General features: G+C 62.2%; 1 protein-coding gene across 1 annotated transcript; it reads right to left on the reverse strand.

The window, feature by feature from the left end:
• Window positions 1-3,143: 3,143 nt before the first annotated feature.
• On the reverse strand, window positions 3,144-6,278 carry SLC25A6 (solute carrier family 25 member 6). Its single transcript, XM_065901031.1, has 4 exons — window positions 6,029-6,278; window positions 4,922-5,408; window positions 4,119-4,259; window positions 3,144-3,686 (listed from the first exon to the last, which is right to left on the reverse strand). Exons 1-4 carry the CDS (start codon window positions 6,137-6,139, stop codon window positions 3,529-3,531), a joined length of 897 nt encoding a protein of 298 aa, XP_065757103.1. The 5' UTR covers window positions 6,140-6,278; the 3' UTR covers window positions 3,144-3,528.
• Window positions 6,279-10,724: the final 4,446 nt, after the last annotated feature.

Here is a 10,724-nt window from a genome sequence, read left to right on the forward strand (position 1 = left end):
GTCCCTCTGACACCCGAGATGCCACCACTCTTCTTGACCTCACCGGCGGTGGCCACCACGAATACTGACCTTCCAGTGATTAGAAAGAATATTTTTCTTTGGATGCCAAGAGCCTGAGCTGAGACGCAAAAGGAGCTTGGGGTTCCAGGTCCCTGTGAGCACCAGGCATCTTCCTGTCTCCCAAGGCGGGGCTGGCCGGACTCCCTCTTGGGCGGCCATCTTGGTTCCCTGGGGCAGCCGTAAGAACGACCCTAGAAAAGGAAGCTCCTCCGGACGGGGCTCCGGGACCCCTCCCCAGCCCGGCAGGCAGCAGGCGCGCGGCAGCGGCAGCCAGGCCGGTTGCGGTCCCTTCCACAGGCCTGCGTGCTGAGCCGAAAGGGTGCGCCCGGCACAGGCCCCGCCCGGGCCGGCGCCCGCCCCCCCCACCCCCGCCCCGCCCCGCCCGGTCCGGCTCCTGCCTCGTCGGTCTGCTGGCTTCACGCCCACCCCTCCCAGCCGCTTCAGGCTGAGCCGCCCCGCCCAGGGGCTTGGTTTGGGAGCGGATGGGGCGCCGCCCCAGGGAGGGGACCACCGGCTCGGCGCGGAGGCTGTGGGGGCGGGGAGGTTGCCATGGTGATAGGATGGGGTCTCGGGAGAGGGGCCAGGGTGGGTGCGGCGCAGCTGACTGAGCAGATGCAGCTCTGCTAGGGCTCCGCTCTCTCATTTCCGCGCGTCTCCTGCAGGGACCCCTCCCAAAGGAGGCTGGACTCCTACTACATCGGGGCCTCGCTGGGGCCCTAGTGGACGCCGCGTCTCCCCGCCGCTGGTGGGTGCGGGTTTCAGAACAGGTTCTCTCTCTCTCCTCCGAGGTTCTCGGTGATGCAGAAGCTGTTCCCTCCCATCCCTCGCATGAAAGACCATATCAATGGCAAACTTCAGAACGGAAGGACGGTACGTGGTGTCTCCCGCCGGGGGACACATGTGGTGCCAGGTGCCTGCAGCCCCACCCAGGGAGCAGGGCACTGCTGGCCCTGGAGGGTGGCCTGAGAACGTGATGGGCAGGGGAGGAGCCGGCTCCGGTCCTGTGACACGGGCGGTCACCCCGAGATGCGGGTCCGGGAGCCCCTGGGGAGCCTCCCGCCGACGTGTGTTCTGCGCTGGCCCTGCCCCTGGGGCTTTCCAGGGTGCACTCGCCCCTACTGTGGCTCTGCTACTCACCTCGCCTCCCGCACCCCGCAGATGACCTGGGACCCCGACCAAGACAGCCAGGAGGAGTGTCCAGTGGCCGAGGTGCAGGTTCTGGGGGAAACATGAAGCTGGTGCAGAGGCCCGGTTTTCCGCCAGGCAGAGGGCGCACAGCCTGGTCATGGCAGGTCGTGGATGTTTCAAGCGGGGTCAGGGATGGGAAAGCCCGGTGCAGTTGACACGGGGTCACCTCGAGGAAGAAAGAACAAAACATGTGTTGGGCTCATGTCTCATGTCGCGGCTTTTTTCCTCATCCGTGACCCCTGGAAGTGGGGATCACCCCCCAGCGCCGCTGAGCCCCACGTTCCAGCCTCCTGGACTTGGCCGGTGCTCACATGCCCACATGCCCACTGGGTTTGCTCCTTCCCAAGTCCGTTAAGGGGCCCTGCCTGCCTGGTTTCTCTGTCTTGAAGTGTTTTCTTGCTGCATTTCCCCTTTGTAAGCCCCTTAAATCACTTGCGTGACAACACGGGGCCGGGGGTGGTGGTGTCTACACCCCTCCCCTGGCTACGTGTGCGACCCCAGGGAAGGCACACGGGAGACAGGCGTCAAGGCGGCAAGAAAGGGGGTGTCAGGGCAGCATGGCCTGTGGGCCTCGGGGGCCCGCAGGCGCAGAGGTGTGGCCCTGCGTCCAGACATGGTTGTGGTGGGCAGTGAAGACACCCACCTGTACGCCCACAGAAAAGGAAGCCCACGTGCACAGCCTTGCCCATGGGAACCCGAGTCTCCAAGAGGCAAGGCTTCCCTGGAGGACCTCTAATTTCGTTCCCTTAGTTTACACACTTAACATGTCAAGTTCTGTAGCAAAAAATTCACCCCCAACACCAGATGCAGACTTGCTAGCTTTGCGGAAGGCACCCCTACTGCGTCTGCAGGATGGCGCACAGTCTATGGGCCTAAATGCACACGGGTGGAACCGTGTCCCAGGTGTGACCCCGGCAGTCAGCACAGGTCTGGGTAGACAGACGATGTCCCAGTTCTAAGTGACTCCACCCCAAGGGCTGGGGCACAGGCGGGTCAAAAGCCCAGGTTGCTCCTCGGGACTCCTCTGTGGAGCCGGGGCTGGCGGGACCCACGGGGGTGTGTGGAGGCCGGTGCCGTTCTGTCCCTCACCCAGCTCCAGCAAGGTAACCTTGGGGAAAGCCAGCTCCAGCCTGTCTTCTCTGACCGACCTCACCCTGGGCTGGAGATGGAAGCTCTGCTTTCCGATGAACTCAGCCGGCCTCGGGGCGGTCCTGCTGTGGCCTGCAGCTGGCTTCCCCTCTCCAGCCCCTGCAGCGGACCCGTCTGACCTCTCCAAGGTCACTTGGTGCTGGAAGCTCCACGTGGACCCAGGGGACAGTTGTTCTTGGGCGGCTCTGTGTGCGACCGTGAGGCCTCAGACTGGTGATGACCCCGCAGGCACAGTCCCAGACCCTGAGAACACCCAGAGCAAGCTCCAGAATACACCCCATTCCCCCATGTTGACGTACCAGGACCCTGGGGCCAGCCTGGGAGAGGCGCTCCGTGCTGGAGACATCAGGCTTCCTGCAGATACGGCTCCAAGTGGGGGAAGGATGCTTGCCTGCCTGGGGCTGGGGGTCAGGCACACCTGAGAGGGTGCACGTGCTCACCTTGCGAGGGATTCCCCCGTGAGCCCAGGGCAGGGGTGGCCCACGGGACACACAGCTGCCACCAACCTGGGGGGCTCCTCTGTGGTTAAACCCTGGAAGGGCGGGTACTGGGGGAAGGGAACTTCAGGTTAGGAAGCCCCAGGGTCCCCGCATCTCCATGCTCCCCTCAGCACCCGAGGGCGGCCCCTGGGACAGGCCAGGCCACAGACGGGCAGCCAGGGCCTCCCCCTCCCCAGCCTGAGACCCTGCTGTTTCCTGCTCCCACCCCACGAGGCCGCTCGACTCAGAAACAAAGCCAGCGTCCGCGTGTCCTAATTTTATTGTGTTTCGCAGCAGAACGCCCGACACAGAACATAACTAAGTATTCGGCTGTGCAAAAGAGAACAGTGCTTAAGTACAAATGGAGACAAGATTTTCTTAAATAAATACTTAAACACGAGTCGGCCCTACAAGCACCTGGAATCTAGGTCTGGCGGGTAGAGGGGCCTCACCGCCCGTGGACCCACGAAGACGTCACGATTACCCTCCCCCCGTAATCAATACATGGACCCAGGGCCAACGGTCACGAGGAGCCTCTGCGGGGCCGCGCCAGCCCTCCGCCAAGACACTGGAATTTCTCGAAGGTCGATGGTCCGTAACAGGTATTCCTCTATGTGGAGGTGTTGGTCGCTGTGGCGAGTGGGCAGGGCGCCTAGATGACCTTCTTCAGCTCGTCATACAGGACCAGCACGAAGGCGCCGCCCATGCCGCGGAGCACGTTGGACCAGGCGCCCTTAAAAAAGGCTCTGCCGCCCTCGTCCTTGAAGATCTTTCGCCAGCAGTCCAAGGTGCCCCTGTACATGATGTCGGCTGCGGGGAGAGGGCGGGGGTCACGGAGAGGATCACACAGGCGCGAAGCAGGCCCCGGAGAGACACGGTGCTGACGCGGGGCCCCAGCTGCCACCACCTGGGTGGCTAGGCGTTTCGACCGCAGGAAAAGGAAGCTCTGGACACCCCCAGTTTGGGTGGGGATCGAACACAAACTCGAGCCCCAGCCTCCCTAGGGCCCAGCACACCCGAGGATCAAGGGCAGAGAGGGGGCAGGCACCCGGCCCAGGCCTCCCCCACGAAGCCCAGCTACTTCCCTCTGGGACCAAATGCTGCACCGCCCCCCCCCCCCCCCCGCCCGGCACGGAGCACCTCACGTGCTGGCTGTGCACCTCCAAAGGGCCGAACGCCAGGCCACTCAGCGATGCCCCACCCCCAGAGCACGGGCGGCCCGGAGCAGGGCGGAGACGGTACCTCCTTTGCGCCCCGACTGCATCATCATTCTCCGCCGTACGGTGTCGAAGGGGTAGGAGACCACGCCCGCCACGGCCGTCACCGTCTGCGCGATCATCCAGCTAACCACGATGTGCGTGTTCTTAGGGTCGGGGAGCATGCCTGCGGGGTCACCGTGAGCGTGAGGCCCCAGGGATCTCCACGCGGGCATCCCAGCACCAGGTGACACTAGACTGGTCACACTGGGGTCAGCACACCGGCCAGAGATGGGGAAGCCACCTGCAGGCTGGGAGGATGGCCCCAGACACCAACCCAGTACCCGGCGGCAGGGGCCTCTCTAGAGGGAAACAGGCGGGCCTTGGGAAGTGGAAGGTTTCACACCCGTTCCACTGCAAAGGTGCCAGCGGGCCTGGGCCCCGACCTCCAGGGTGACTTACTTTACAGGGCGTGAACTGTCTCCTCCCCACAGATGTACTAAAGCCCCAAACCCCAGGACCTCAGAGTGTAACTGTACTAGGAAATAAAAGCTTTTAGAGAGATAATTAAAGTAAAAAAAATCAGGTCATCAGAGTGGGTCCTGGTCACATAGGACTGGTGTCCTTATAAGAAGAAATTGGGACACACACACAGAGGAACAACCCTGTGAGGACACAGGGAGGAAACAGCCATCTACACGCCCAGGACAGAGGCCTCGGGAGGAACCAGCCCTGCCCACACCTGGATCTCAGATTCCAGCCTCCAGGACTGGGAGTCCACAGACATCTGCTGTTGAAGCCCCCCGCCCAGCACCTGTCCAGTCAGCCCCGAGAGCAGAGCGCACTCACCTTTGGCGGTGTCATACACGCCGAAGTACGCGGCCCGGTAGATGATGATGCCCTGCACAGAGACGTTGAAGCCCTGGTACAGCCCCCGGATGCCGTCAGATTTGGTAATCTTCACCAGACAGTCTCCCAGGCCTTTGAACTCCCGCTCCGTGCCGGATTTGCCGACGTCAGCCGCCAGCCGGGTTCTGGCGAAATCCAGGGGGTAGACGAAGCAGAGGGAGGTGGCTCCGGCCGCCCCGCCGGAGGCCAGGTTGCCGGCGAAGTACTTCCAGAACTGCGTGTGCTTGTCCACGCCCCCCAGGAAGATCTGCTTATACTTATCCTTAAAGGCGAAGTTGAGGGCTTGCGTGGGGAAGTAGCGGATGACATTGGCCAGGTTGCCCCTCCAGAAGGACAGCACACCCTGCTCCTTGGGGATGCGCACGATGCAGTCCACGATACCCTTGTACTGTTTGTCGGCCGCGATCTGCTTGCTGGCATGCTGTACCTGGGGGCAGAGAGACAGGAGTTTTACACGAGGGCCTAAGTCAGACGCCCCCAAGAACCCCCAACGAAAGGTGCTGTCTTCGTAAGATAACATGTGCATGGGGCCTTTAAGCTGGCCAAACGTCCTACCAGAAAAAAACCATCTTTTGGTCACTACTGGTCCCTACAAGTGTAACAAACTAGCAACGACGTTTGCGTTAGCGCTACATTTCTAACAGTCCCGCAAAAAAGACAGCTTATTCTGACTCAGAACCGCAAAAGGGAAATAAAAAGGAGAAAAGAACGTAAGTCCAACGAAAGACACGACTGCCCTCGTGACCCACCCAAGGTCACGGCCCTCGCCCCGTGGGGCCGTTCCACGCGGCTGCTCCATGCGCATGCGTTCCCCGAACTGTGCCGCAAGGCCCAGTGCGCACGCGCGTCCGCGCCCGCGGCCCCATTTCTGCGCAGGCGATAGCGCCCACGTGACGCGCGCCCGGGCAATCCCCGGAAGCCGGCGGCGCGCGGACAAAGCGGCGCAGCCTCCCGCTTCCGGTGCACGCGGCCTGCCCGGCCCGCTGTCCCCGCGCCCCGGACCCTCGCACCTCGCCCGGCGTCCGCGTGTGCGTAGCCGGCTCCCACCTGTAGCAGCAGCTTGACCCGCTCGATCGGGGCCACGGCCGTCTTGGAGATGGCGGCGGCGATGCCTCCGGCCAGGAAGTCCTTGGCGAATGAGATGGCCTGTTCCGTCATGGTGGCGAGGCGGGCAACGCTGCGGGAAGAGAGTGGAGGGGAGGCGCGGAGAGCCGGAGTGTGGGCACCGCTGATCTGCGCTGCCGCCGCCGGGACCGAAAAGACGGGGTGGCCACCGCGCAGCCGCTAAGGCGCCCACGCCCCGCCCCGCTCCCCCGCGCGCCAAGCCCATTGGCTGCGCCACAGCGCAAGCCCCGCCCTTTCCCGCTCGTCTCGCCCCCACGGGCTGCCGGGAGCAGCTCTGCGCCCCGCCCCACGCCCTCGAGCGCCGCGCCCATTGGCTGCACCGCCGCCGATGTCCCTCCCCTTCCCGCTCGCCGCGCCCGGGGCATGTAGGGAGCCGGGCCCCGCCCATGCGCCTTGCGGGCTGGGGGGCGCGGCGGCTGCCTTGACCTTATGAAGGTCACGCCGGGCCAGGGCTACGCGATAGACGCGGTTTCGCAAGGGGAAGGCCAGGGGTCGCTGAGTCCGGCGCCCGATGTTCATCCTGCCCCGGCCCCGGCATCGGACCCTCGGACCCTTGGGGTCGTCCCGGTGATTCCCGAGTCCCGACCGCGACCCCCAGTCTAAGTCCGCTGACCTTTGAGGACCGGCGGCGACCCCGGACTCGTCTTAATGACCTCTGTAGACTCCCGAGTCCCGGCCGCGACCCCAGGGATCGCCCCGCGGGAGGAGCGACAGTTCGCGGGGTCAGGGCCGGAGTAGGAGGCCGCTCCGAGCCCCCCAGGCCTGGTTTCTCGAGGGCTTGCCTGTCCCCTGCCCAGTAGACCCCGGGTCCGCCCGTAGGAGCGCCCCCGGAGGACCCCGCCCTGCCGTGGGGTCCCCCGACCCTGACCCCGAGACTCCCGGTGCACTGGGCGCGCCGGCCACTGGGGGGTCCCTCTCCACCCACCCGGCCGCTTTCCCTAGGCCCTGCCCTCCCGGGGCTCAGTGGGCCTCAGACTCGGGTCCCTCTGCCATGCCGCGCGCTGCGACGTGGCGGCTCCCAGAGCGACAGGGGCACATGTGCTGCCCGCACACGCTCACACATGCATCCACGTGCCCACACATGCCCACGCACACCTGCATACACACGCAGACAGGCACATATGTCACCCGCAGGAGCACATCTACCCCCCCTCCGCCCCAGGAAGTCTCCTGAGACCTAGGTGTTTTGAAATGCTGTGAACTTTTTATTGAATTATAACTGAATGGCACAAGTCGTAAGTGTATTGTTCTGTGAATTTTCACTGAGTGCAATGGTGTCTCAGCACCCAGGTCAAGAAAGTATCCTTTTCTTGGTGCAAGGTTGCGTCCTTTCATTTCTTATTTCCCTCCCTGCCTGTTTCTTCTTTCTCTCTTCCTCTTTTTTCTCTTTGCTCCACCCCCCATATTTTCATGAGGGGCTTTCCTGCATCCCCTCCAGCCGGTGACGCTGGGTGGATGGATGCCAGGGGCAGGCCCACCAGAGCCCAGGGCACCCAGAGCCTGCCATTCGTTTCCCCGGTCCCCGGTGTCCTTGCAGGGCCTTGCTCTGCCCTCTCATGACTTCCGTGGAGAAGCAGGTAAGAGGCGGGACCTGAGGCTGGTGCCGCTGCAGAGGGTGGGGCGGCTCAGGGCACGCACTGGGCGAGGATTTTGTGTGTGTGTGTGTGTGTGTGTGTGTGTGTGTGTCGGGGGGGGCTTGATGTTCTGGCGCTTTCTGAGGCTTCACGGGACTGGGGGACAGAACAGAGCTGGGGGGCCCCCGGCTCCCGCTGGGAGCAACCGCAGGACTCTGGGGTAGAGGACAGGGCAGCCGTGGGTTCTGGGCAGGGCCAGGGTGATGGCTCCGTCTGGGCACTCCCAGGTGAAGAAAGCATCTCTCCTGTCTGCATTTGTACGCGGGAGCCACCTGTCTGGGCATGCAGGGACCCTGTGATGGTTATCACTGCCCGCTGGGCCGACAGGGGCCGACAGGGGCCGACAGGGGCCAACCAGCCGAAGCTGGTCCTGCAGGCTCCGGCTGTGAGGCCCTGGAAGTAGGCGCTTCTGTTGGAGAGCCTCTCCCGCCCCGGTGGGAGCGGTTAACCTCTGAGCGACCCGCTCCCCTCCCCCAGGCAAGGGACACCCCTCCCTGTGCCCCACCTGCATTCCCAGCGCCCACCCCCCGCCCCCTGCGCAGGTCAGCACCTCGCTGTTGGGAGGAATGAATGGCTGTGACCTCTTCCCCATTGCTAACTGGGGTTCAGAACGCGTTTCTCTTTAAAAAGCATCTCATGCGGGTCTTAGACGCAGACCCATCTGTCTAACCAGTGCATATGTGCCTCTGTCGGGGTGGGGCTGAGCGGGGTTGACCCAGCCCTCGTGCTTCAGGGGGGCTGACCCGGGAGGGCGGCAGGACCACGCACAAGAATACCGTGTACCTGGTGAAGGAGGTAGACTGCGCACCGGGGATTGGACAGGGAGAAAGGGGGCTGAGAGGTGGGGTTGCGGCGGGGAGAGGAAGGGGTTATGTCCTAGGATCCCCAGGGGCAGGGGTGGGGAGGCCGAGGTGTGGCCCCCCCTTCCTCACGCTGCCCCAAAGTCTTACTACGACCTGGACAGTATTAGAAGCTGGGTATCTGAAAAACGGGTGGCCTAACGAAAAGTAATGGAGGAGGTGCTTAAAGATGATCGGGTTTCCACTGACGGCTCAGAGTGAGTCACAGAAGGGATGAGGGTGGCATTGGGGGGGGGGTGGCCCTTAAGTGAACTGGTCTGGTGAGGGGCCAGGGGCTGCTCAGGGAAGGTGCCTGCCTGGTGGAGGGACCCTGCAGGGGGGACCTGGGGGGGACCACACGCTGCTGTCTCGGGTGTCATCCTTATCGTCCCCTACGCCCACTGCCCGTCCACCCCAGACAAGTGGAGAGGACAGAGGTGTCACCCAGTGATGCATCCAGACAGGCCCCGTCTGCAGTGGGCACTCAGACATCTCCTGAGTGAATGGATGGATGGATGGATGAATGAATGAATGTGACCCGGAAGGCGGGGGTCAGGTCCAGGGCAATTCCAACCTAGAAATCCCTGTTGATTTAAAGACACAGACACGTGCGGGCAGCCACGCCTGTGTGCTGTTTTACGCCAGCTTCCCTAAAAGTCCTGCTTTTGCATGTATTTCTAAGAAATGAAGAGACAGGTTGTGTGGAAGTCACACTTTCTTTTCTCACCTTTTAGTTTCTTATCTTTTTTTCTTACTGCAACCTGTTCCAACACAAGGAGAGGGAGCGGTACAAGGAAGCCATGGGCCCTTCGTTGCTTCCACAAGCGTCATCTGCCCGTTAGTTACTCTTCCAACTGGGCGTGGCCCTCGGGCGCATCCTTGGTTTAGGGGAACAGTCGTGGGTCAGAGCCCTGCCTGTAGCAGCCCCCCTGCCCACAGCCCGCAGCGCTCCCAGTAGCCAGGACTAAGGGAGTGTCGGGTACCACCCCCCCTTCCCCCGGCCGAGGCAGGCGCTCTGACACCTCTGGTTACAAGTGCAGTTTCTTCTAGCAAACCCAGTGTCAAGACGGCTGGCTCCCTGACCGGCCAGAGCACGGGCGTTCCACATGCCCTGTACCCGTCGCTTGTTATTGGGGACCCAGCCCTGCTGCAACACGGCGCCCTTGGCTGAGGCAGGGTCACCTGCAGGGATTCACCTCTCCTCCCTGGTAGGAAGGGGGTGGAAGGGAGTGGCCCCCGGTAAACAGGGTCGGCGTCACCCCAGGTCCACCGCGCAGGGGATGTGGCCCTGCCAGCAGCCAAGTACCGCCCTGCCCAGGTGAAGGGACGGGCGGGCAGAGGGGACCCGGGTGGGCGGTTTCCTGCGACCCTAGCTGCAGTTTCACTGAGGCTGCAGGTCCACACTGGGGCCAGACGGATGGAGGGGCCGTGACCCCTCTCCTTTGTCCCTCTCACTCAGGAGAGCTGCCGGCACTCCATCGGGATGGCACAGCTCCCTTTATAGCCAGTGTTTCATTTCCTCCCTCCTCTGTCTTTGTCTCACATGGAGACACAATCTGTGATTTTTTAAAAATTGGAATCCGTCCAAAATTATATACTTTGTGTGTGTATATATGTTACAAATATATACTTACCCATTTATATATGACATACATAGTTTATATGCTCTAAATATATAAAATATATTCTTTTTTAAAAGGATTTTTAAAAAATTATTTATTTTTGGCCGCGTTGGGTCTTTGTTGCTGCGTGCAGGCTTTCTGTAGTTGTGGCGAGCGGGGACTACTCTTCCTTGCAGTGCGCGGGCTTCTCACTGCGGTGGCTCCTCTTGTTGTGGAGCACAGGCTCTAGGTGCATGGGCTTCAGTACTTGTGGCACACGGGCTCAGTGGTTGTGGCTCACGGGCTCTAGAGCGCAGGCTCAGTATCTGCGGTGTACGGGCTTAGTTGCTCCCTGGCATGTGGGATCTTCCCGGACCAGGGCTCGAACCCGTGTCCCCTGGGTTGACAGGCGGATTCTTAACCACTGCGCCACCAGGGAAGCCCCTAAAATATATCCTTACACCTAGAAAATTATACATACGTCTCTATTCTTGGAAGTTATGTATCTAAGAGTCTGTGGTGGTTTTAGCTGGAAAGCACAGGT

The sequence above is a fragment of the Phocoena phocoena genome, chromosome X (assembly GCF_963924675.1).
Source record: "Phocoena phocoena chromosome X, mPhoPho1.1, whole genome shotgun sequence".
Taxonomy (NCBI): domain Eukaryota; kingdom Metazoa; phylum Chordata; class Mammalia; order Artiodactyla; family Phocoenidae; genus Phocoena; species Phocoena phocoena.

Coding starts and splice junctions, on each gene's coding strand:
- SLC25A6 (XM_065901031.1), bottom strand. CDS start 6,139: ATGACGGAACAGGCCATCTCATTCGCCAAGGACTTCCTGGCCGGAGGC. Junction 4,260..4,921: donor CGTGTATGACACCGCCAAAG/GTGAGTGCGCTC, acceptor GTGACCCCGCAG/GCATGCTCCCCGACCCTAAG. Junction 3,687..4,118: donor GCAGTCGGGGCGCAAAGGAG/GTACCGTCTCCG, acceptor CTCTCCCCGCAG/CCGACATCATGTACAGGGGC.